The 27,195-nt window shown below is 41.5% G+C and overlaps 1 protein-coding gene across 1 annotated transcript in view; it reads left to right on the forward strand.

Annotated features, from left to right (window-relative positions):
* Positions 1 to 1,531: 1,531 nt before the first annotated feature.
* retreg1 (reticulophagy regulator 1) overlaps positions 1,532 to 27,195 on the forward strand; it is a 70,194-nt gene continuing 44,530 nt past the window's right edge. Inside the window, exons 1-3 of the mRNA XM_024419931.2 lie at positions 1,532 to 1,755; positions 4,226 to 4,344; positions 13,671 to 13,701. Coding sequence (XP_024275699.1) covers positions 1,631 to 1,755; positions 4,226 to 4,344; positions 13,671 to 13,701 — 275 coding nt within the window. The 5' untranslated portion in view covers positions 1,532 to 1,630. The remainder of the gene's footprint in view (positions 1,756 to 4,225; positions 4,345 to 13,670; positions 13,702 to 27,195) is intronic.

Raw genomic sequence — 27,195 nt, forward strand, 5'->3', positions numbered from 1 at the left:
GCAGACCAAAAAATGGTGTCAAGGGAAGCCAGTTTGGATTTGGCTTCACACCAATCACATCACATCAAAAGCAAAATGTGATTGGTGAAAAAATAAGTGAATCGTTGCATCTCGTTGTGTTGTTGTCCTCTAGTGGCTAGCTAGCTAAAATTGTCCCTTTCCTAAATTAGACATGGATGGAGTTAGAGATTTGTGCCCCTGGCCTGAGAGGATGGAAGTTCAATATGTAGCTAGATGTAGCTAGTAAGCTAATGTTAACTAGCTAGCTAGATCATCTTTGCTCCTGAAAGCAGGCAAGCATTTTAGCCAGGTAACCTAGGACAACAAAAACTAAAAGCATGTATTGAGTCATAGGCTGTTTCAGCAACATGAAAGAGAGAAGAATGGCATTGGAGTTGCTCTAGGGTGAGTCAGCATGTTTTTTTTTCAATTTGCACACACACACACACACACACACACAAATCAGGACCATGGACAGCCAAATAATTTTTAGCTTATGTTGATTGGACTGAATTGTTTTTGGTTTCTTTTAGTTGTCACTGTATTAGACTAAGCATAGGTAAGTTGAAATGGTGCTGGAATAGTGGAGGCAGCTCCTGTTTTCTTTGAGACGTGCGCTAACCCTGTGGTTCTAAATCAATAGTTATTTAGTAGTCCGAAAATGTTGAAAACATGAACTTGCTTGACCATGCTGTAGGTCATGTAACTGTTTGTTACATGCAGTATGCTTTGTGGACATCACCAGACAGAGGTTGCTCTCTGGTTTTGTGATGAAATAAAGGCGTGGTTGAATTTATTCTGCTACTGTGTCTTCTTATGCCTTAGTCTCTGCCTTAGTCCTACATATCAAGGTGGCAAGTCCGTACTAACAGGATTTATAGAGCAAACAACACATTTATTATAACACATACAGTAGCTTGTAATTTGGCTTTTTTTCTGGTTTTGTCTTCCCCAGTGATTTTACCTACGCACTGCTACTGTGTACAGTAAGTGTATATTTTGCATTTGTGAAATTATTTTGATGTGATTTGAAAGTAAAGTGCTTTATGTTTCTAGAACCATATCGCAATTAAGAATCGATTCACGTAAAGATGGAGTATTTGGCCGTTTTGGCTGCCAGATCCAGTCTACCTCTGAAAATAACATATATGGTCCTTGGACCTTAGGGAGTAACGTCCGCCTCCTTTTGAGTACATCTTGGGCTAGCTAACATCCAGATGGTTACAACCAATATTAGAAGGTATGTATCATGTAGGCTTACTCTCCTACTGGAAATAAAAAATAACGTCAGATGGTACAAACTAGAGATGGTGTCCAAACCCAGATGGTGACTAATACAGTTACTTCCATCGAAATGAACATCACTTTATTTTTGGTAGCACTATGCTGTTGTTGTTGTCAGCTAACCAGCATAAACTATATGGGAAGGGTTTATCAGAACGACTTGACTGAACCGAATACATTAGTCTCCACACTTGACTCAGATGCGCGACATACGTCATCCATTTGGGCACCAGGCGAGTCCATAGAGCCTCTCCCACGTCAGACTCGACACGAGGATGCTGCCGTAGTGGCGGGGCCGGAGGCTGCAGCTGTGAGTCTGGCCAGGGCTAGACACTCAGGTGGGGCGATGGCGGCGGCTGGGCACGAGGAAGAGCAGGCTGTTATAGCGGACTGTCGCATTTCAAACGTGATCAACTGGAATAAACCTTTTAGGACCACGACACTCTTTGCTGCCACCACTGCTGTGTACTGGTAAGCATGACGTAGTGGAAATGATGTGTCCGTCGTTGAAAACGACCTATTGAAACCATTGAGTGCTTTTACAAATGGTTCTCCTCTATTATTATAGCATATCTATAAAATTCGAATTGTGGTGAAATGTAGTGTATATTATAGCCTACGGTATCATGATTGACAAATAAGATATTTGATTTGGAATGAGTGCATATTGAATGCAATTGCAATATGATGCAATATCATGACTCCCGAGTGGCGCAGCGGTCTAACGCACTGCATATCAGTGCTAGATGCGTCACTACAGACCCTGGTTCAATTCCAGGCTGTATCACAACCGGCCGTGATTGGGAGTCCCATTGGGCAGCGCACAATTGGCCCAGCGTCGTTAGGGTTTGGCCATCGGTAGCCCGTCAGTGTAAACTGACTTGAGTAGTTAAATAAAGGTTAAATAAAAAATGACCTGGCTGTGTATGACAAATTCATCATTTGTGTTGGATAGGGAGTGGGAACAACAACAAGATCGACTCGTGTGTGTGTGTGCGTGTGCACGTGCGTGCCTATAGTGTTATGCATTGAATAAGCAACTGTCCTTTCCCACTTATAAATTATTCTGAAATTAATTATGTCTGCAGGACATTTTATGCAATAATGCAAATGCTCAAGTCCTGTTTTGTTCCTCACAGTAGGCTGTTGCCTGGATTATGAACGTGTAAAGATTATAGCTGTGCTATTACCTTGGCCAAGCAAGTTTAACTCAACTTCAACAACACAAAAACAAGGCATGTTATGACTAGAAAATGGGAACAGAAGAGAGAAAGTTAAAGAGAGGTTTCCATAGTCACGGTTTTACAGTGAAGGGCATTGAGTGGTATTGAATGCATATTGCCCTTACAAAAAAAGATTGCAGTTTTGAAACTGCAGTAAAAGTGCAATAACTGCAGTCGACTGTGGTATTTTGGATGCAGTAATTGCAGAATAACTGCAATGTACTGCAGTTATACTGCAATCTTTTTTCAGAAGGGTGATGATCATGTGTAATGCATTTCTCTCGCTCAGCCCAACATCAGGTTTAGACAATTAATCACTTCTCAATATCTAATCATCAAATGATATGTATTTATCAAGCCCTTCTTACATCAGCTGATATCTCAAAGTGCTGTACAGAAACCCATCCTAAAACCCCAAACAGCAAGCAATGCAGCAAGTCAGCACCTCAGGAGTAAATGTCAATTGGCTTTTCATAGCCGATCATTAAGAGTATCTCTACCGCTCCTGCTGTCTCTAGAGAGTTGAAAACAGCAGGTCTGGGACAGGTAGCACGTCCGGTGACCAGGTCAGGGTTCCATAGTCGCAGGCAGAACAGTTGAAACTGGAGCAGCAGCACGGCCAGGTGGACTGGGGACAGCAAGGAGTCATCATACCAGGTAGTCCTGAGGAATGGTCCTAGGGCTCAGGTTCTCCGAGAGAGAGAAAGAAAGAGAGAAAGAGAGAATTAGAGAGAGCATACTTAAATTCACACAGGACACCGGATAAGACAGAAGTACTCCAGATATAACAAACTGACCCTAGCCCCCCGACACAAACTACTGCAGCAAAATACTGGAGGCTGAGACAGGAGGGTTCAGGAGACACTGTGGCCCCATCCGATGATACCCCCAGACAGAGCCAAACAGGAAGGATATAACCCCACACACTTTGCCAAAGCATAGCCCCAACACCACTAGAGGGGTATCTTCGACCATCAACTTACCATCCTGAGACAAGGCCGAGTATAGCCCACAAAGATCTCCGCCACAGCATAACCCAAGGGGGGGCGCCAACCCAGACAGGAAGATCACGTCAGTGACTCAACCCACTCAAGTGACGCACCCCTCCTAGGGACGGCATGAAAGAGCACCAGTAAGCCAGTGACTCAGCCCCTGTAAAAGGGTTCAAGGCAGAGAATTCCAGTGGAGAGAGGGGAACCGGCCAGGCAGAGACAGCAAGGGCGGTTCGTTGCTCCAGAGCCTCTCCATTCACCTTCACACCCCTGGGCCAGGCTACACTTAATCATAGGACCTACTGAAGAGATGAGTCTTCAGTAAAGACTTAAAGGTTGAGACCGAGGGTAGGCAGACCATTCCATAAAAATTGAGCTCTATAGGAGAAAGCCCTGCCTCCAGCTGTTTGCTTAGAAATTCTAGGGACAATTAGGAGGCCCGAGTCTTGTGACCGTAGCGTACGTGTAGGTATGTACGGCAGGACCATATCAGAGAGATAGGTAGGAGCAAGCCCATGTAATGCTTTGTAGGTTAGCAGTAAAACCTTGAAAAATATGTTTGTCTGTTTCATTTTGTGACTTGGTTATTTGGTTAGTTAGCTGCAATCCTTAATGATTTGTTTAATTCTTCTCCATGTACAGTGCAAGCTCACAACATGTCATCAGGATGAGAGATAAAAGACAGATAATGACCCATGATGACATTGTTTATTTCTGATCCTCTAGGTTTGTGGCCCTCAGTTCCTATAGAGCGTACTGTCTTCTTGCCCTTTCCTTGGCTCTGATGGGGACAGTGCTGCTTGTTAAAGATGTGGCTCTCTCCAGATGTGTCTCTTTCTCTAAAGGTATGTAGTGCATTGCTCAATATTTAAGGGATAAACACGATGTTCTGTACATTACCTTGGAAATAATGGACAGCGCAGAATCCCTTTGCAGAGTTCATTTTTCCAAGGTAATGTATAGAACATCGGCGTTTGTTTGTTTAAATGTTTAGTCATTTATCCAGAGCGACTTACAGGAGCAATTAGAGTTAAGTGCCTTGTTCACAGGCATATTGATAGATTTTTCACCTTGTCGGCTCGGATTCAAACCAGCAACCTTTCAGTTACTGGCCCAATGCTATTAACTGCTAGGTTGCCTGCTGGTATTATACAGAACTGAGGCTTTATCCCTCTTATACCACAGCTGCCCAAAAAAATATATGAAAGCACACATTTAGTGATATAAATACTTTTTTTCCATTTATATTTTATTTTTTAGAAGCAAATTAATTCTTTCTCATCTTTTGTTCGCTAGAGACACGACCCAGTCGTTCATTCGATTAGTTCGATATTTATGGATGCGACCCAGTCGTTCATCCCTTGCTTAGCTACGGCTAACACAGTCACGACCTCTGCAGCCAAAATAAAAGCAAAGTAGCTGTAGTCTATTTACATTTACTTGGATACATCCATAAAAATGAGCTAATATTTCCCGATTTTGCCTGGCATAGCTAGAAAAGTTTGCCTTTTCGTCAGGACACTCGACACTGTTCATTACGAGGAAATCGCGGTGAATATCAAACACTAGACTAGAAGCTAGGTAAATATTTTTTTGCTACCAAACAAGCTAATTAAAAAAATATCAGTTGCTGAGAACAGCTGGTCAAACTACAAACGTGGGAGGATTTGACAACATAACGAAACTTGCGTCATGACTGCAACAGATCCACGCTTCAAGATTGTTTTGATCACGCAGACTGAGATATATTCCGGGTAGCGTTGACGAATTAACATTGACGAATTCACTGATACGGTGACTGAGTTTATCAGGATGTACCCACTGTGACTATTAAAACCTACCCTAACCAGAAACCGTGGATAGATGGCAGCATTCGCGCAAACTGAAAGCGCGAACCACCGCATTTAATCATGGTAAGGTGACTGGGAATATGGCCGAATACAAACAGTGTAGTTATTCCTTCCGTAAGGCAATCAAACAGGCAAAACGTCAGTACAGAGGCAAAGTGGAGTCGCAATTCTACGTCTCAGACACGAAACGTATGTGACAGGGTCTACAGACAATCACAGACTACAAAGGGAAAACCAGCCAGGTAGGAAACAACACCTCCATTTCACTGATCCTCAACACTGGAGCCCCGCATTGGTGTGAACACAGCCCCCTCCTGTACAGTTGACACAACAGTAGTAGGTTTGATTACCAACAATGATGAGACAGCCTACAGGGAGGAGGTGAGGGCTCTGTGAGTGTGGTGCCAGGAAAACAATCTCTCACTCAACGTCAACAACACAAAGGAGCTGATCGTGGACTTCAGGAAACAGCAGAGGGAGCACCCCCCTATCCACATCGACGGGACCACAGTGGAGAAGGTGGAAAGCTTCATGTTCCTCGGCGTACACATCACTGACAAACTGAAATGGTCCACCCACACAAACAGTGTGATGAAGAAGGCGTAACAGCGCCTCTTCAGCCTCAAGAGGCTAAAGAAATTTGACTTGGCACCTAAAACCCTCAGAAACTTTTACAGATGCACAATTGAGAGCATCCTGTAGGGCTGTATCACTACCTGGTACGGCAACTGCGCCGCCCGCAACCGCAGGGCTCTCCAGAGGTTGTTGTGGTCTGCCTAACGCATCACTGGAGGCAAACTACCTGCCCTTCAGGACACCTACAGTACCCGATGTCACAGGAAGGCCAAAAAGATCACTGAGGAGTATCACTCTCCCATAAAGGCCTGATTGGTGGAGTGCTGCAGAGATGGTTGTCCTTCTGGAGGGTTCTCCAATCTCCACAGAGGAACTCTAGAGCTCTGTCAGGGTGACCATCTGGTTCTTGGTCACCTCCCTGACCAAGGCCCTACTCCCCCAATTGCTCAGTTTGGCCAGGCGGCCAGCTCTAGGAAGAGTCTTGGTGGTTACAAACTTGTTCTATTTTAGAATCCATTTTACAATTCCTTCGACCTCATGGCTTGGTTTTTGCTCTGACATGCACGGTCAACTGTGGGACCTTATATAGAAAGATGTGTGCCTTTCCAAATCGTGTCCAATCACTGGAATTTACCACAGGTGGACTCCAATCAAGTTGTAAAAACATCTCAAGGAAGATCAATGGAAACAGGATTCACCTGAGCTCAATTTCGAGTCTCATAGCAAAGGGTTTGAATACTTTAAAAAAATGTAATCTGTTTTAGAGTAAGGTTGTAACGTACCAAAATGTGGAAAATGTCAATGGGTCCAAATACTTTCCTAAGGCATTGTATATACAGTACCAGTCAAAAGTTTGGACACAGCTACTCATTCTGTAACGTCTGCTTCTAACTCACACCCTCAAACATGTAGATCCCCTGAACGCAGCTCACTTTCCAGCCCACTTTCCAGCTCACACTCTAGAACACGTAGATCCCCTGAACGCAGTTCACTCTCCAGATCCCAATCACCTGAATTCTAATCACCTGTTCACACACCTGTATGTCATTATCACACACTATTTAGTTCAGTTTTTTGCACCCCATCACTGTGAGGTATTGTTTGTTTTGTGACACACAGCTTTCGGAAGTCTGTTTTCCCGTGATTTTCTCCTCCCGTGTATGATAGCTTTTGCCTGCCTCACTAACGACACCTTTAGCCTATTCCCTGCCTGTACTTAAGCCTATCGGATTTCCTGTTACCTATCTGTTGCCTGATCTCCCGGACTACGTTACTAGCCTTTCCCCTGCCTGTACTGTTTCCCTTTTGGACCCCCTGTGTATGACCTGTCTGCCCCTTGACCCAGCTACCTGCCTCCTCCTGTGGTCCTTTTCAATAAACACCTGCTGCGCCCTGTACTTGAAACCAGTGCTCTGTCTCCTCTCGTGTTCATTACACATTCAAGTTTTTTAAAAATGTTTTACTATTTTCTACATTGTAGAATAATAGTGAAGACATCAACCCTATGAAATATCACACATGGAATCATGTAATAACCAAAAGGTACTTTATATTATTCAAAGTAGCCATCCTTTGCCTTGATGACAGCTTTGCACACTCTTGGTATTCTCTCAACCAGCTTCACCTGGAATGCTTTTCAACCATCTGGAAGGAGTTCCCACACATGCTGAGCACTTGTTGGCTGCTTTTCCTTCACTCTGCGGTCCAACTCATCCCAAACCATCACAATTGGGTCAGGTGATTGTGGAGGCCAGGTTATTTGATGCAGCTCCATCACTCTCCTTCTTGGTCAAATAACCCTTACACAGCCTGGAGGTGTGTTTTGGGTCAATGTCCTGTTAAAAAACAAATGATAGTCCCACTAAGTGCAAACTAGATTGGATGGCGTATCCCTGCAGAATGCTGTGGTAGCCACATGAAGACATGAAGGCCTGATTCACACAGTCTCCTCTGAACAGTTGATGTTGAGATGTGTCTGTTACTTGAACTCTGTAGCGCTTATTTGGGCTGCAATCTGAGGTGCAGTTAACTCTAATGAACTTATCCTCTGCAGCAGAGGTAACTCTGGGTCTTCCTTTTCATGAGAGGCATTTTCATCATGTTCTTGAAATGTTCCGGATTGACTGACCTTCATGTCTTTATGTAATGACGGACTGTCGTTTCTCTTTGCTTATTTGAGCTGTTCTTGCCATAATATGGACTTGGTATTTTACCAAATAGGGCTATCTTCTGTATACCACACCTACCTTGTCACAACACAAACAACTGATTGGCTCAAAAGCATTAAGAAGGAAAGAATTTAAAAAAAAATCACTTAACAAAGCACACATGTTAATTTAAATGGATTCCAAGTGACGATGTTATGAAGCTGATTGAGAGAATGCCAAAGGTGTGCAAAGCTGTCATCAAGGCAAAGGGTGGCTACTTTGAAGAATCTCAAATATACAATATACAGTTGAAGTCGGAAATGTACATACACCTTAGCCAACTACATTTAAACTCAATTTTCACAATTCCTGACATTTAAACCTAGTAAAAATTCCCTGTCTTAGGTCAGTTAGGATCAACACTTTATTTTAAGAATGAAATGTCAGAATAATAGTAGAGAGAATGATTTATTTGAGCTTTTATTTCTTTCATCACATTCCCAGTTTGGCAGAAGTTTACATATACACTCAATTAGTATTTGGTAGCCTTGGGTCAAATGTTTCGGGTAGCCTTCCACAACCTTCCCACAATAAGTTGGGTTAATTGTGGCCCATTCCTCCTGACAGAGCTGGTGTAAGCGAGCCAGGTTTGTAGGCCTCCTTGTTTGCACACACTTTTTCAATTCTGCCCACAAATTTTCTATAGGACTGAGGTCAGGGCTTTGTGATGGCCACTCCAATACCTTGACTTTCTTGTCCTTAAGCCATTTTACCACCACTTTGGAAGTATGCTTGGGGTAATTGTTCATTTGGAAGACCCATTTGCGACCAAGCTTTAACTTCCTGACTGATGTCTTGAGATGGTGCTTCAATATATCCACATAATTTTCAATCCTCATGACGCCATCTATTTTGTGAAGTGCACCAGTCTCTCCTGCAACCCCGTGCTTCACGGTTGGGATGTTGTTCTTCGGCTTACAAGCCTAACCCTTTTTCCTCCAAACTTAGCGATGGTCATTATGGCTAAACAGTTCTATTTTTGTTTCATCAGACCAGAGGACATTTCTCCAAAAAGTATGATCTTTGTCCCCATGTGCAGTTGCAAACCGTAGTCTGTATTTTTTTATGGCGGTTTTGGAGCAGTGGCTTCTTCCTTGCTGAGCGGGATTTCAGGTTAGGTCGATATAGGACTCATTTTACTGTGGCTATAGATACTTTTGTACCTGTTTCCTCCAGCATCTTCACAAGATCCTTTGCTGTTCTGGGATTGATTTGCACGTTTCGCACCAAAGTACGTTCATCTCTAGGAGACAGAACACGTCTCCTTCCTGAGCGGTAGGACGGCTGCATGGTCCCATGGTGTTTATACTTGCGTACTATTGTTTGTACAGATGAATGTGGTACCTTCAGGCGTTTGGAAATTGCTCCCAAGGATGAGTTCTTGGCTGATTTCTTTTGATTTTCCCATGATGTCAAGCAAAGAGGCACTGAGTTTGAAGGTAGGCCTTGAAATACATCCACAGGTACACTTCCAATTGACTCAAAATATGTCAATTAGCCTATCAGAAGCTTCTAAAGCCATGACATCGTTTTCTGAAATTTTCCAAGTTGTTTAAAGGCACAGTCAACTTAGTGTATGTACTTAGTGTATCTTCTGACCCACTGGAATTGTGATACAGTGAGTATCAAATAATCTGTCAAATAATCAAGTAATCTGTCTGTAAACAATTGTTGGAAAAATGCACAAAGTAGATGTCCTAACCGACTTGCCAAAACTATAGTTTGTTAACAAGAAATGTGTGGAGTCGTTGAAAATTTAGTTTTAATGACTCCAACCTAAGTGTATGTAAACTTCCGACTTCAACTGTATTTTAACCCTTATTTTGTCACTACATCATTCCATATGTTATTTCATAGTGTTTATGTCTTCACTATTATTCTACAATGTAGAAAATAGTAAAAATAAAGAAAAACCCTTGAATGAGTAGGTGTGTCAACTTTTGACTGTTACTGTATGTATATCAATCCAAATCCAAGTAATGAAATGGTAGTTCTGGGCTGTGTTCATTGGGGCACACAATTGAAACGTTTTAAAAAGGCAATGGAAACCAAAATGTTTGTTTTTTGTTTTTTGCCCATGTCGTCTCTGTTTGTCAGTTTTTGCTGTTTGGGTGCATAATAAACATCACCGTGCTTTGTTTCAAGCTGCCTGTTGTTTTAAGTTGCAAAACCCCAGTTCAGCTGGGAATAATAACAAAAACAATAAGCCCCTGCTCCAGGGTGAAGTTTCCCCTAGGTACAGATCTTGGATTAGTTTCCTCTGCCCCAATCCTAACCTTAATCATTAGTTGGAAAAATGCTAAACTGGCAGAAGATCAGCATCTAGGAGCAACTTCACCCTACACTGTAAGCCCCTTATCCAAAACAAGCCCCTTGTTACACCACGTTCTTGAATTATGTTTCCCTATTGACTACCTATAAGCCCAGTACAATACATGGTTATAACATCTACAGAAATTACAGAAATGCACATGGGGGCGGTGTAGCGGTCTATATTCAGAGCCACATTCCTGTAAAGCTTAGAGCGGATCTAATTTTAAATACTGTTGAAGAAATATGGCTGCAGGTTCACCTGCCTCACCTATAGCCCATTCTGGTGGGAAGCTGCTATAGACCACCAAGTGCTAAGTCAGTATCTGGATAATATGTGTGAAATGGTTCATAATGTATGTGATATATTTTCTGGGTGACCTTAAAATTGACTGGCTTTCATCAAGCTGCCCACTCAAGAGAAAGTTACAAACAACCAGTGCCTGCAACCTGGTTCATGTTATCAGTTAACCTACCAGGGTAGTTACACACAGGAATGAAGTCATCACATTTTTTGAATGTTTTATTTAACCTTTATTTAACTAGGCAAGTCAGTTAAGAACAAATTCTTATTTATAATGACAACCTACTCCTGCCAAACCCTAACCTAGACGACGCTGGACCAATTGTGCGCCGCCCTATGGGACTCCCAATCACGGCCTGTTGTGATACAGCCTGGAATCGAACCAGGGTCTGTAGTGAAGCCTCTATCACTGAGATACAGTGCCTTAGACCGCTGCACCACTCATGTATTGATAATATCTTTACTAATGCTGCAGAAATCTGCTTTAATGCAGTGTCTCAATCCATTGGCTGTAGTGATCACAATATAGTAACCATATCTAGGAAAACCAGAGTTCCAAAAGCTGGGCCTAATATAGTGTATAAGAGGTCATACAATACGTTGTGTAGTGATTCATATGTTGATAATGTAAAGAATATTTGCTTGTCTGTGGTGTGTAATGAGGAGCAACCAGATGCTGCACTTGACACACTTATTCCAGTTTCTAATAAGTATGCACCAATTAAGGAAATTACTGTAAAAACTGTTAAATTCCTGTGGATTGATGAGGTACTAAAACACTGTATGGTTGAGAGGGATGAGGCAAAAGGAATGGCAAATAAGTCTGGCTGCACAACCAATTGGCAAACATTGCAAATTGAGAAATCATGTGACTGAACTGAATAAAAAGAAGAAACTATACTATGAAACAAATGCAAAAGCTTTGGAGCACCTTAAATGACATTTTGGGTAAAAAGGCAAACTCCGCTCCATAATTCATTGAATCAGATGGCTCAATTATCACAAACCCCACTGATATTGCCAACTACTTTAATAATTTTTTAAATCTGCAATATTAGCAAATTTAGGCGTGATATGTCATCAACAAATGCCGACACTACACATCCAAGTATAACTGACCAAATTATGAAAGACAAGCATTATCATTTGGAATTCCTGGCTGTAATCCTGAATTCCTGGAATTCCTTTACTGGCTCAAATAGCTAACCGATCAGCCTGTTACCAACCCTTAGTAAAAAAAAAATGAAATTGTTTTTGACCAGATACAATGCTATTTTACAGTAAACAAATTGACAACAGACTTTCAGCACGCTTATAGGAAGGACATTCAACATGCACGGCACTTACACAAATGACTGATGATTGGCTGAGAGCGATGCATGATAATGATAAAAAATATTGTGGGAGCTGTTTTATTGGACTTCATTGTGGCTTTTGACATTATCGATCATAGTCTGCTGCTGGAAAAACGTTTGTTATAGATTTATACCCCTGCTATATTGTGGATAAAGAGTTACCTGTCTAACAGAACACAGAGGATGTTCTTTAATGGAATCCTCTCCAACATAATCCAGGTAGAATCAGGAAATCCCCAGGGCAGTTGTCTAGGCCCCTTACTTTGTTCCATTTTTACTAATGTCATGCCACTGGCTTTGAATAAAGTGTCTATGTATGCGGGTGACTCAACACTATACATGTCAGCTTCTAAAGTGAGTGAAATTACTGCAACACTTAACATGAGCAGCAGTCAGTTTCAGAATGGGTGTTAAGGAATAAATTAGTCCCAAATATTTATAAAACTAAATGCCTTGTATTTGCGACAAATCATTCACTAATCCCCAAACCTCAACTAAATATTGTAATGAATAATGTAGAAATTGAGCAAGTTAAGGTGACTAAACTGCTTGGAGTAACCCTAGATTGTAAACTGTCATGGTCAAAACATGTTGATGCAACTATTAGCTAAGATGTGGAAAGTCTGTCCATTATAAAGCGCTACTCTGCCTTAACAACATTATCAACAAGGCAGGTCCTACAGGCCCTAGTTTTGCCGCACTACTGTCCAGTCATGTGGTCAGGTGCCACAAAGAGGGACTTAGGAAAATTACATTTGTCTCAGAACAGGGCAACACGGGTGGCCCTTAAATGTACACTCGAGAGCTAACATTAATAATATGCATGGCAATCTCTCATGGCTCAAAGTGGAGGAGAGATTAAATTCATCACTACTTGTTTTTGTAAGAAGTATTGACATGCTGAATGCACCGAGATGTCTGTTTTTAAACTACTAGCACACAGCTCGGACATACCCCACAAGACATGTCACCAGAGGTCTCTTCACAATCCCCAAGTCCAGAGCAGAGTATGGGAGGCGCACAGTGCTACATGGAGCTCTATTTCACATCAGGTAACTGATGCAAGCAGTAAAATCAGATTTTTCCTTATGGAAAAGCGGGACTATGATGAGACACACACAGGCACAGACACACACTCTACACACACGTACACATGGATTTTGTATTGTAGATATGTGGGATTAGAGAGAAAACACTTAATGTGTTGTGAAAAGTGTTATGAAATATAATGTCATGTAATATTTTAAATTGTATATAACTGTCTTAATGTTGCTGGACCCCAGGAAGAGTGATGGGAATCCTTCATAAATAGAAATACTGCCACCAAGAAATGGAAGTGACTGTCTCACTCTGGGCTGCTTTGCAATCTGAATCCCAAATGGACCCCTTAACCATACTCCCTAGCCAATCCTGTAGTTCTGAAAAGGTCAGAAAAGATAGAAGCAATATGGGTATTAAACCTTTTTCACAGCTGAGCGTTCTACTGTAGACGGCTCGAACAGGTAGCTGATAAACAGCCTATTGGACAGAACATGTTGACCAATAAAATGTCTGTTCTCTCACTTATAGGGGCCCACTTATGGAGCAGTATGACTGTAAGGTAGGAGCTCTGTTGCATTATCAACACATTGTGTGTGTGTGTTTGTGTGTGTGTGAGAGAGAGAGAGAGCTCACAATATGGCTTGTATTGAATACTCCCCGTGAAGGGACACTTGATCTACTTCCCCAGAGTCAGATGAACTCATGGATACCATTTTTATGTCTGCGGTTTGAAGGAAATTGCTAACCAGCGCTAGCGCAATTGCTAACTAGAGTTAGTGCAATGACTGGAAGTCTATGGGCTTCCATTAAATGAGCTGACACTAGTTAGCATTGGCTCACAAAACTACTTCCTTCATACTGGACACAGAGACATAAACATGGTATCCACAAGTTCATCTGACTCTGGGGAAGTAGATGAAGGGCCTCATTGCCAAAATCCTGAAGTATTGCTTTTAATGTTCCCTGTGTGTGTCCGCATCCCGTTATATTTGCTCAGCTGTGAGACAAGGCACCTGACAGTGTTGTGTTCGAGACCATCTAAAGCTAGTCCAGTTCAAGACCATGATTGTAATTGTTTCATATCACCACCATAATAAGAGATCAAAATGTCCAGTATTTCTGTGTTCATATTTCAGAAGAACATATAGATTCTTTAGACGTTCAGAATGCTGAAAACATTATTACTAACCCAAACTGGTCTCTAAATAATAGATAAAAATACAAAATATGTAACAACTTCCTCGGTCTGTCCTTACTAATAGTGAGCACGCAACTTTCCCCACTCTTTCCTACTAGCTGCATGGAGCAGGTTGATGTTTATTGGGATGAAGCTTGTCCTGGAGGCAGAGCTGAGCGATTTCCACTAGATGGGCCAGCGGCAAAGTCAAAATTGGCTATATAGTAAAAATGTATGAAAACAAATATTTGCTTGGTCTTAATTTAAGGTTAGGGTTAAGGTTAGAATAAGGCATAAGGTTAGCAGTGTGGTCAAGGTTAGGGTTAAGGTTATGGTTAGCTTAAACATTTTGACTGTGTAGCTGTACCAGCTAGTGAGTACCCTGCAGAGCTGCCTCTTGTACATGTGTCATCCAAATAAATGACAACCTGCACTAGCTGAGCAAGGAAATTCAGACTAGCGAATCAAGTTTTTTAGCTGTTTTGGAACTAAAGTAAAGTACAGTAATGTTATGAGTAAAGTAGGAAGCTCAGCTTTTAATAGGCAATGGTAATGTATCATGAAAGGAGTGTGGATATTTTGCCTGGCAAAGCAATTTTATGCGCTAACTGAATGGGAGCTGATAATTATGAGGCTTCCATGTCTAGCCAAGATTCTCGAATCTTTGGTAAATAAGCAACTTTGCTCTTTTTTATCTGAGCATGGTATTTTGAATATAAATCAATCTGGGTTTAGGCCAGGGCACAACACTATTACAGCAACCACATTAGTTGTTAATGATATTGTCAATGCTTTAGCATAATTGTGCTGCCTTGTTTGTGGACCTGTCCACAGCGTTCGATACTGCTGATCATGCTATTTGGCAGTTGTTGATGTGTGCAGAGGGTCCCTGGTTTGAGCCCAGGTAGGGGCGAGGAGAGGGACAGAAGCTAAACTGTTAATGCTTTGTGGGAGGCAGTTGTTTATGTGCAGAGGGTCCCTGGTTTGAGGGCCAGGTAGGGGCGAGGAGAAGGACGGACAAGGAATGGGTGAGGAGAGGGACGGAAGACTGTTAACAGCTTAGCTTCCGTCCCTCTCCTCGCCCCTACCTGGGCTCGAACCAGAGACCCTCTCCACACATCGACAACTGCCTCCCACGAAGCATCGTTACCCATCGCTCCACAAAAGCCGCAGCCCTTGCAGAGCAAGGGGAACAACTACTTCAAAGTCTCAGAGCGAGTGACATCACCGATTGAAACGCTATTAGCACGCACCCCGCTAACTAGCTAGCCATTTCACATCGGTTACATTAGTGACAGAACTTAAGCAATCGTGATTGATGGGGTTAAGTCTGAATTTCTTGAAGTGCATAAAGGTGTTCTGCAGGGGTCGATAGTTAGGACCTCTTTTCACTATTTATATAAATGCTATTGGTCAATCTGTTAAACATTTTAAATGTGACCCGTTTCAATAAACTAGACGTATGTCGCAAATCACTACTTCACAGGAGAGCCATTTTAACTTGTATTTGTAATTTTGATCAAAATGTGTTTTTTGGGGGGCAGAAATGCCTTCTGGAACTTGTGAACTTTCATGTGCCTTAATAACAAACTTGTATGCCATCTTTAAATATGATTAAAATGGTTGAATTACGAGACTTGTTGGTTAAGCCACAGAAAAAAGGAGCAACCTTCCACTAGCCATGATTGGCTGAGATAATGAGTGGGCTGGACATGCCGAGAGAGGAGTTCGGATTGGTCTGCCATATAGCAGGCTTCTGTCTATTTGAGCTGGTCAGTCTGTGTTGGTAATACTGTCAAATGCAGCTTTAAAAATTTTTTGTAGTGGAGCTGCATAAGTGTTGCTCTCTGCTTTCTGGAGGATCGAGTTATGAAATCAGTGGAATTAGAGTATGATAGCTAAAGGCATGGAGAAAACACCTGTCTCCGGATTACATCTTCAAACTAAGGGAAACTGTGGCATGGCATCCGTGACAGGGAGAAGTGTCCACCATGCATGATGATGTATACAGGTAAGATAGTCTAGCGTTAGCTAGCTACATTTTCAAATATTAAATGTTTATTATTTCGACAAAATAGTTTAATTTCAAGCTAAAGTGTACTGTTAGCTAGCTAGCTATCAAACGTTAGCTGGCTGGCTCCCTAGAAAACGTTATGTGTATGATGTTATTTTTCATATCCCAGAATCGTTTACTTTGCTAGTTACAGCCTAATGTTAGCTGGCTGGCTCCCTAGCTAATGTTAAGTGCATGACATTATTATTCATATCCCTGAACCCTTTGCTTTGCTAGTTACAGCCTAATGTTAGCTAGCTAACGTTGAACCTGGTTGGTAGGCTTCTAGCAGATTCATGCAGGGTAGTAATGACATGATTTAGCACTATGTTCATTGTTGTTTAACTAGGTAACGTTAGCTGGCTGGCTCGTTAGCTAATGTTACGTGATGTGTGTTGTATTACACATTGTTTGCCTAGCTAGGTTCATTGTTTACCTAGTTAGCTAGCTACATGTCTTACTCTAAAGTGTACTGTCACTAAACGTTGGCAAAAAAGCAGAGCTGGTTAGGCTGTTTTCATGTTATCCAGAGGTAAACAAATCATTGGTCAAGTGTGCGCTCTGAACGCTTCCAGAGCGAAACGAGACGGGTGGGGCTAAAGCTTAAGAGGGTGTGAACGATGCTGATTGGGTGTAGACAAAGAAGAGCTCTTCACTAGATACCAAAACATTCAATGGCCATTTTCTAAAAAGTAAGTTCACAAGTTTAGCATCTTTCAAAGCAGAATTACTTTCCCATTGTCCTTCAAAATGCAGTCTATGATTTACCATTTGGTAGCTCTGAGTCTCTACTTTTATCCAATGTTATAAAACACCAGTTCAAATTTTGCTATACATAAGACCGAATCCAGGTGGTGAGTCACAATTGTAATCTATCCTGAACAAACATATAAACGCAACATGTAAAGTGTTGGTCCCATGTTTCATGAGCTGAAATAAAAGATCCCAGAAATTTTCCATATGCACAAAAGCTTATTTCTCTCAAATTTTGTGCACACGTTTGTTTTACATCCCTGTTAGTGAGCATTTCTCCTTTGCCAAGATAATCCATCCACCTGACAGGTGTGGCATATCAAGAAGCTGATTAAACAGCATGATCATTACACAGGTGCACCTTGTGCTGAGGACAATAGCAGGCCACTCTAAAATGTGCCGTTTTGTCACCCAACACAATGCTTACAGAGGTCTCAATTTTCGTGGGATCGTCCGATTGGCATGTTGACTGCAGGAATGTCCACCAGAGTTCTTGCCAGAGAATTAAATGTTAATTTCTCTACCATAAGCCACCTCCGTTGCTTTAGAGAATTTGGCATTACGTCCAACCAGCCTCACAACTGCAGACCATATGGTAACCACGCTAGCCCAGGACCGCCTTTTTCACCTACGGGATAGTCAGACCAGCCAACCAGACAGCTGATGAAACGGAGGGTTATTTCTGTCTGTAATAAAGTCCTTTTGTGGGGGAAAACTCATTCTGATTGGCTGGGACTGGCTCCCGAGTGGGTGGGCCTATGCACTCCCAGGTCAACCTATGGCTGCGCCCCTGCCCAGTCATGTGAAATCCATTGATAAGGGCCTAATTTATTTATTTCAAATGACTGATTTTCCTATATGAACTGTAACTCAGTAAAATCTTTGAAATTGTTGCATGTTGCGTTTATATTTTTGTTAAGTATATATGCATATGTTACTATTATGACCTGGCTGTGACAAGGCTACAGTCCGATTTTGTGTGTGCTTAATACTGGCAAAACTAAAAGACATATTGTTTTCAAGTTCTCGTAAGATTGTCTCAGATTGATTACATATTCACTCATCGGATGGTTCTATAATCAAACGTGTCCCTGCATACAAATACCTTGGTATTTGGAGTGTCAATGATATATTGTTTAAAAAACATACAAATGAGCTTGTCTCGCTCTAGTCTGTTCTTGATTATGGTGACACTATTTGTCAAAGTGCAGCTGTCTCTACTCTTAAACCCTTGGATGCCGTTTTTCATACCTCCCTTAGTTTTATTACTCATCACTGTATTCTTTACCAAAAGGTTGGCTGAACCTCTTTGAGGTCACGTAAACCACATCATTAAACCACATCATTTTTGTTTACAAAGCCCTGCACCACAAGCTTCCACAAACCTACCTTCACTGTTAAGATTTAAAATGACAAGTCATTAAACCCGTTCACAGGGTTGGTTAACTCTGGAGACTGCTTTGGTGTCTACAGAGTTAGGTACGTTAGCCTTCAGTTTTGTTTGGAATAATCTCCAAAATAGATGCGTTAGTGTATCTAGGGCAGTTCAGGCAGGGGAAAGATGATTTTTGTAATGAAGAATATGTTTGTTTTAGTTGACTGTGTTTTGTGTAAACTTATGTTTGTCTGTGCAATATGTGTTGTGCTGTATTTTATTTGTTTAATATTGTATTTTATTTTGTATGTTTTTATCAAATTGAATATGGAGGTCGAGACACTGGTTTCAATGGTGACTCCCTTATCTGGTCTTGGCTGGTCTCGGGAATAAATTACAAGTCCTCATTGTTCGAGACCGAGTCAAGAACGAGTAAAATGTATCTGAAACAAGACAAAGACACTCAATATGTGGTGTCGAGACGGTCTCAGTCTACAACAAGTACTACAACACCTGATGTTAATTTTTACAACAGGTCTTTGTTACTGGTGTTTGAGTTACAGTGATACACTTAAAGGACTCATGCTAGGAAAAATGCCACATGGGTCATGTTCATTAGGCAGCAAACTGGGCACTTTGTGTTTCTCACAAAATTGACAATGAAGTATTCTAAAGCCAGTCTCACAATTCGCTAGAGGAACAGGAGGAGAAACTTGGAGATTGAGGTTCTGTACTTTTACTCATTTTTGTCTCTGAGCTTGTTAGTTGTTACTAACAGTTTTCTCTGTATTAGATTCCTGGCATCCATCATGTGATATCACTGTAACATGGAGTTTACTGTCAAATAATCTGATCAGAGGACTAATATCCAATCACCAGGCCTTGGACATGACATCCAAAAGTTTGGGGTCACTTAGAAATGTCCCTGTTTTTGAAAGAAAAGCACATTTTTGTCCATTAAAAAAACATCAAATTGATCAGAAATACAGTGTAGACATTGTTAATGTTGTAAATGACTATTGTAGCTGGAAACGGACGATTTATTATGGAATATCTACATAGGCATACAGCCCATTATCAGCAACCATCACTCCTGTGTTCCAATGGCACGTTGTGTTAGCTAATCAAAGTTGATCATTTTAAAAGGCTAATTGATCATTAGAAAACCCTTTTAGGATTATGTTAGCACAGCTGAAAACTGTTGTATTGATTAAAGCATCAATTAAACTGGGCTTCTTTAGATTAGTTGAGGTATCTGGGGCATCAGCATTTGTGGGCTCAATTACAGGCTCAAAATGGCCAGAAACAAAGAAGTTTCTTCTGAATCTCATCAGTCTATTCTTGTTCTGAGAAATGAAGGCTATTCCATGTGAGAAATTGCCAAGAAACTGAAGATCTGGTACAACACTGTGAACTACTCCCTTCACAGAACAGCACAAACTGGCTCTAACCAGAATAGAACGACAACAACTGAGCAAGAGGGCTAGTACATTAGAGTGTCTAGTTTGAGAAAAAGACGCCTCACAGGTCCTCAACAGGCAGCTTCATTAAATGGTACCCGCAAAACACCAGTCTCAGCGTCAACAGTGAAGAGGCGACTCCGGGATGCTGGCCTTCAAGGCAGAGTTCCTCTGTCCAGTGGCAGTGTTCTTTTGCCCATATGGCTTTTTCTTTGCAACAGACAATAAGTCTGGCAACACAGCAGATTGGCAAACAAAATCACATAACTAAACAAAAAGAAGAAACTATACTATGGAACAAAGATAAATTATATAAAGAATGATGGTAAAAAGCTCTGGAGTACCTTAAATGAGCTAATTCCTCTCCATCCTTCATTGAGGCTGATGGCTCATTCAAAACAGAACCCTTTGATATTGCCAACCACTTAAAAAAAATTGTTGACAAGATTAGCAAATTTATGCATGACATGCAAACAACAAATGCTGAGCCTTCGTATTCATGCATAATGGACCAAATAATGAAAGACAAGCACATTAGATTTGAATTCTGCAAAGTTAGTGTGGAGAGGTGAAAAATTATTGATCTATGAATGAGAACAAATCACCCGGAACCGACAACCTGGATGGTAAATTACTGAGGTTGGTAGTGGAATACATTGCGACTCCTATTTGCCACATCTTCAATCTAAGCCTAGAAGACGGAGTGTGCCCTCAGGCCTGGAGGGAGGCAAAGGTCATTCTGCTGCTCAAAAATAGCAAAGCACCCTTTAATAGTTCAAACAGCAGACCAATCAACCTGTTAGCAATCTTTTGGAAATTATCACATTAGACCAAATACAATGTTATTTTACAGAAAACAAATTAACATGAGTATGCTTATAGGGAAGGGCATGCAACATGCTCAGCACTGACACAAATGACTGAAAGAAATTGATAATAAGAAGTTACGAGCTGTTTTGTTAGACTTCAGTGCAGCCTTTGATATCATTGATCATAACATATTGCTGAAATTGGGGATCCTTAATAATTACAAATACAAACGAATGGACAGTTACCTTTTCACACCCTGATCTGTTTCACCTGTCTTTGTGATTGTCTCCGCCTCCCTCCAGGTGTCGCACATTTTCCACATGATCCCCTGTGGATTTATACTTGTGTTTGTCTGTTGCCAGTTGGTTTTGTTTCGTCAAGCCTTACCAGCGTTTTTCCCCTCAGGTCCTGTCTATTGATTCTTACTGTTTTGACCTTTTCTGCCCACCCTGAGCCTGCCTGACATCCTGTACCTTTGCCCCACTACTCTGGATTATCAACCCCTGCCTGCCTTGACCTGTCATTTGCCTGCCCCTGTTGTTACTTCAACACAGTCTGCATTTGGGTCTTACCTGAAACGTGATATACAGTGGCTTGTGAAAGTATTCACCCCCTTGGCATTTTTCCTATTTTGTTGCCTTACAACCTGGAATTAAAATAGATTTTTTGGGGGGGGTTGTATCATTTGATTTACACAACATGCCTACCACTCTGAAGGTGCCACATATTTTTTTTTACTGTGAAACAAACAAGAAATAAGACCCCAAAAAACAGGACTTGAGAGTGCATAACTATTCACCCCCCCAAAGTCAATACTTTGTAGAGCATTATTTTGTAGCAATTACAGCTGCAAGTCTCTTGGGGTATGTCTCTCTAAGCTTGGCACATCAAGCAACTGGGATTTTTGCCCATTCTTCAAGGCAAAACTGCTCCAGCTCCTTCAAGTTGGATTGGTTCGGCTGGTCTACAGCAATCTTTAAGTCATACCGCAGATTCTCAATTGGATTGAGGTCTGGGCTTTGACTAGGCCATTCCAAGACATTTAAATGTTTCCCCTTAAACCACTTGTGTGTTGCTTTAGCAGTATGCTTAGGGTCATTGTCCTGCTGGAAGGTGAACCTCCGCCCTAGTCTCAAATCTCTGGGGGACTGAAACAGGTTTCCCTCAAGAATTTCCCTGTATTAAGCACCATACATCATTCCTTCAATTCTGGCCAGTTTCCCAGTTCCTGCCGATGAAAAATATTCCCACAGCATAATGCTGCCACCACCATGCTTCACTGTGGGGATGAGGTTCTCAGGGTGATGAGAGGTGTTGAGTTTGCGCCAGACATTTCGTTTTCCTTGATAGCCAAAAAAGCTACATTTTAGTCTCATCTTACCAGACTACCTTCCTCCATATGTTTGGGGAGTCTCCCACATGTCTTTTGGCGAACACCAAACGTGTTTGCTTATTTTTTTCTCTAAGCAATGGCTTTTATCTGGCCACTCTTCCATAAAGCCCAGCTCTGTGGAGTGTACGGCTTAAAGGGTTCCTATGGACAGATTCTCCAATCTCCGCTGTAGAGCTGTCTGATTTATGCCCTCCTTTCCTTGTCCGTGAGTTTTGGTGGGCGGCCCTCTCTTGGCAGGTTTGTTGTGGTGCCATATTCTTTCCATTTTGTAATTATGGATTTAATGGTGCTCCGTGGGAAGTTCAAATCTTCTGATATTTTTTTATAACCCAACCCTGATCTGTATTTCTCCACAACTTTGTCCCTCACATGTTTGGAGAGCTCCTTGGTCTTCATGGCGCCGCTTGTTTGGTGGTGCCCCTTGCTTAGTGGTGTTGCAGACTCTGGAGCCTTGCAGAACAGGTGTGTGTATATATACTGAGATCATGTGACACTTAGATTGCACACAGGTAGACTTTATTTAACTAATTATGTGACTTCTGAGGGTAATTGGTTGCAACAGATCTTATTTAGGAGCTTCATAGCAACGGGTGTGAATACATATGCACACACCACTTTTCCGTTTTTAAATTTTTTAAATTTTTTGAAACAAATTATTTTTTTTCATTTAACTTTATCCACTTTTGACTATTTTATGTATGTCCATTACATGAAGTCCAAATAAAAATCAATTTCAATTATAGGTTGTAATGCAACAAAATAGGAAAAACTCCAAGCGGGATGAATACTTTTACAAGGCACTGTTCCTATCCAATAGAACACAGAGGGGTTTCCTTAATGGAAGCCTCTCTAATGCAAATTCAGTTGAGTGTAGTTGGACCATTTTTGTTTTCTGTGTTGACTGTCCAATGACCTTGACTAAAGCCTGTGTGTGCATGTACTCTGACGACTCAACAGTATACACATTGGCTGAAACAGTAAAATAAATAACTGACATCATTAATATAGAGCTCTAGGTGGTTTAGAACGAGTAACTAGCAATAGGCTGGTGCTAAATATCGCAAACTAAAAGCATAATTTTTGGGACAAATAACTTGCTCATCTGGATCTATTATTAAATAATGTGGCTATTGAGCAAGTTGAAGAGACTAAACTGCTGGGTGTCACCATAGATAGGAAGCTATCATAGTCAAAACTTATAGACTCAATGTTTACTAAAATGGGAAGAAGTCTGTCCATGATCCTTGCTTTCTTTCTTGATATCTCAGTCAACCATATAGGTCCTACAGGATAGAAAGACATACAGTACCAGTCAAAAGTTTGGACACACCTACTAATTCAAGGGTTCTTATTTATTTTTTTACTATTTTCTACATTGTAGAATAGTAGTGAAGACATCAAAACTATGAAATTACACATATGGAATCATGTAGTAACCAAAAAAGTGTTAAACAATTCAAAATAGATTTTCTATTTGAGATTCTTCAAATAGCCACCCTTTGCCTTGATGACAGCTTTGCACACTCTTGGCATTCCCTCAATCAGCTTCATGAGGTAGTCACTTGGAATGCATTTCAATTAACAGGTGTGAATTGGTTAAAAGTTCATTTGTGGAATTTCTTTCCTTCTTAATCAGGGGTGGTATACAGAAGATAGCCCTATTTGGTAAAAGACCAAGTCAATATTATGGCAAGAACAGCTCAAATAAGCCAAGAGAAACGACAATCCATCATTACTTTAAGACATGAAGGTCAGTCAATATGGAAAATGTAAGAACTCTGAAAGTTTCTTCAAGTGCAATCGCAAAAACCATCAAGCACTATGAAACTGGCTCTCATGAGGCCCAGACCCAGATTTACCTCTGCTGCAGAGGATAAGTTCATTAGAGTTAACTGCACCTCAGATTGCAGCCCAAATAAATGCTGCAGAGTTCACGTAACAGACACATCTCAACATCAACTGTTCAGAGGAGACTGCGTGAATCAGGCCTTCATGTCTTCATGTGGCTACCACAGCATTCTGCAGGGATACGCCATCCAATCTGGTTTGCGCTTAGTGGGACTATCATTTGTTTTTCAACAGAAAAATGACCCAAAACACCTCCAGGCTGTGTAAGTACTATTTGACCAAGAAGGAGAGTGGAGTGCTGCATCAGATGACCTGGCCTCCACAATCACCCTACCTCAACCCAATTGAGATGGTTTGGATGAGTTGGACAGATTTCAGATTTCCAACATGTTTATCACTTGTAGCTGATTTGCTGGGTTTTTTAGTATTTTATGCCCAACAATTAAGATATATATATATTTTTTAAATAATCTAAACTTCGGGGGCTAAATACCTTGCCAGTTGGAGCACCCTGCTATAGGTAGTCTCATATCTCAGTCTTCCCAACCCTGGCAGTCCTTTTAAATGTAGGTTGTGGCTTATCAAAAATTCCAACGGTTGTATATCCCCACTCTTGGCTCATCTTGCTCTAGAGACTCCTTGTGGCGGGCCGGGCAATGCAGGATGACTTCGTTGGTCAGTTGAACAATGTTTCCTCTGACACATTGGTGCAGCTGGCTCCCGGGTTAAGCGAGCGGATGTTAAGAAGCACAGTTTGGCGGGTCATGTTTCGAAGGATGCATGACTTGATCTTCACCTCTCCCGAGCCCGTTGGGGAGTTGCAGCAGTGAGACAAGATCATAATCATGAAATTGTGGAGAAGAAAGGGGGTAAAAATACATTTAAATAAATGTAAAAAAATTGGTTGTCCCTAACCGCCGAACTAGACGGTTGTGCATTGGCTATATAAATAAACGAGACAACTTGGCCTGCAGCATCACGTAAATTTGCACAAAGACGCATTTAGAGACCGAAGACCTCAATTGCAGTGAATGGGAAAGCCAGATATCATAATAGATACCCATGATGCTTTGCTTTGTTGCTATTCCAGAATCGCTTCATAATGGTGGGCTACTGGGCCGCCAAGGCTCTTGTCTCTATCTCCTGTCTGACATTTAGCTATTGTGTTGGTGTCATCTGCCGCTGTCCGTCAGACAAAGGTGCCTTGTGGGTAATTGTAAAGCGGGCTCCGGGTGTGGCGGGGCTTAGTTGGAGATTAGCCAGGTCAGAATGGCCGCTGACAGCTGTGAGCTGGGATGGAGAGGAGTAGGAAGAGAAGGAGGAAAATAATATTGTTGTCTGTGTGATCAACCTGGTCTCAAGACAATTCATAGGATTTGGTTCCTAAATCTGCTCCCTTCATTTAGTATGATATACACTGAGGGGTGGTTTCACAGACACAGATTACGCCTAATCCTATTCTTAATTGCACTATTGAATTTGACAAACTGAAATGGCATTTCTCAGACATGGTTTAAAATAGTCTCAGATTTGCCCTAGTCTTGATTTAAAAAGTCCATTTCAAGAATGATCATTAGAGGTTTTTTTTTTAAACGCTATTTTAGATTTTCAGATGTAAAAAAAACAGTACAACCCCCAACCCCTCATTCTCCCACCCACCCATCCATCTGTCCATTTCCTCCCTCTCTCTGTCTCTCCCTCCCTCCCTCCCACCCTCCCTCCAAACCACCCAACCCTACAAAAGAAACAAACAAAAACACAGTCATAGAAACAAAAACAATGGAGAAAAAAAAGTTAAATAAAAATTATTTAGCATTTTCCTGATGCATGGTAGCATTCTGGTCTAGGGGAAGTACCCCAAAAATGGCAGTGACCGGGTTGGGGCTAACAGTTGTATTACACATATGTGAGAGTGCCTCAAAAATGGGGTCCCAGAGGCCACTCAAAGATTGGCATGACCAAAACATGTGTCCCACAGTCGCTGGACTCTGGGGGCATCTCAAACACTTGGGGTCAACATTTGGGTATATTTTTGCCAATCTGTCATTTGAGTAATGAGGATGGTGCAAATCCTTAAACTGAATAAACCCATGCCTTATGCAAAATGATGATGTGTGGTGTTACACGGAACACAAACCGGCTGCGCGCGTGCGCCATTGTGAGCCATTGTGCATACATTTATTTTGTCCCCCCACACCATACGCGATCACGACACGCAGGTTAAAATTTAAAAACAAACTGAACCAAATATATTAATTTGGAGACTGGTCGAAAAGCATTAAACATTTGTGGCAACTTAGCTAGTTACCTGTTGCTTTTACCTGAAATGCACAAGGTCCTCTACTCCGCCAATTAATCCACACATAAAACAGTCAACCAAATCGTTTAGTCATCTCTCTTCCTTCCAGGCTTTTTCTTCTCTTGATTTTATATTGCTATTGGCAACTTTCATAAATTAGGTGCATTACCGCCACTGACCTTGTTCGTATTTCAGTCACCCACGTGGGTATAACCAATGAGGAGATGGAACGTGGGTACCTGCTTCTATAAACCAATGAGGAGATGGGAGAGGCAGGACTTGCAGCGCGATCTGCATCAGAAATAGAACTGATTTCTATTTTAGCCCTTGGCAATGCAGACGCTTGTTGGCGCAATAATTGAATAACATAGATTTCTACATTTATTTTGCAAAGCTCGCGCACACGAGCGGCGTGGTCAGCCTATTAGGTTCTAATTTTGAGTAAATAACTCAGGGACACTAGAGAAGCTGAACCAAGTTGAATTCTTCCCAAAGGGTCGATACAGCTGTAATTCAGACACAGACATATCTTCCCCCGTGGTGGTATTCATACCCCACTTTGGGTGGAGTCTCCTCCTTATCGCTAAACATTGCATCATTCTTGCTTAGCAGGGAACTAAGTGATATATGCCTTCAACAGTTTCTCCCCTTATCAGCACTGTCACATGCAATTGTGTTCCCTGCACCCAAGCTTCATTATGCCACCCCTCATGTCTCTTTTGTAACTAATGTTCCTAAACTTCTGAGTATAACAATGTTCGAAGTTTAACCCCGAATCCAACAGTGGATACGCTTTGTTGCCATATGTCATCGGGTAGCTCGACACCCATGTCTTGCTCCCATGCAGATTTTGTGTTTGCAAAGGAAGGCGGATTAATGTTCTGT

The sequence above is a fragment of the Oncorhynchus tshawytscha genome, linkage group LG10, assembly GCF_018296145.1.
Source record: "Oncorhynchus tshawytscha isolate Ot180627B linkage group LG10, Otsh_v2.0, whole genome shotgun sequence".
NCBI lineage: Eukaryota > Metazoa > Chordata > Actinopteri > Salmoniformes > Salmonidae > Oncorhynchus > Oncorhynchus tshawytscha.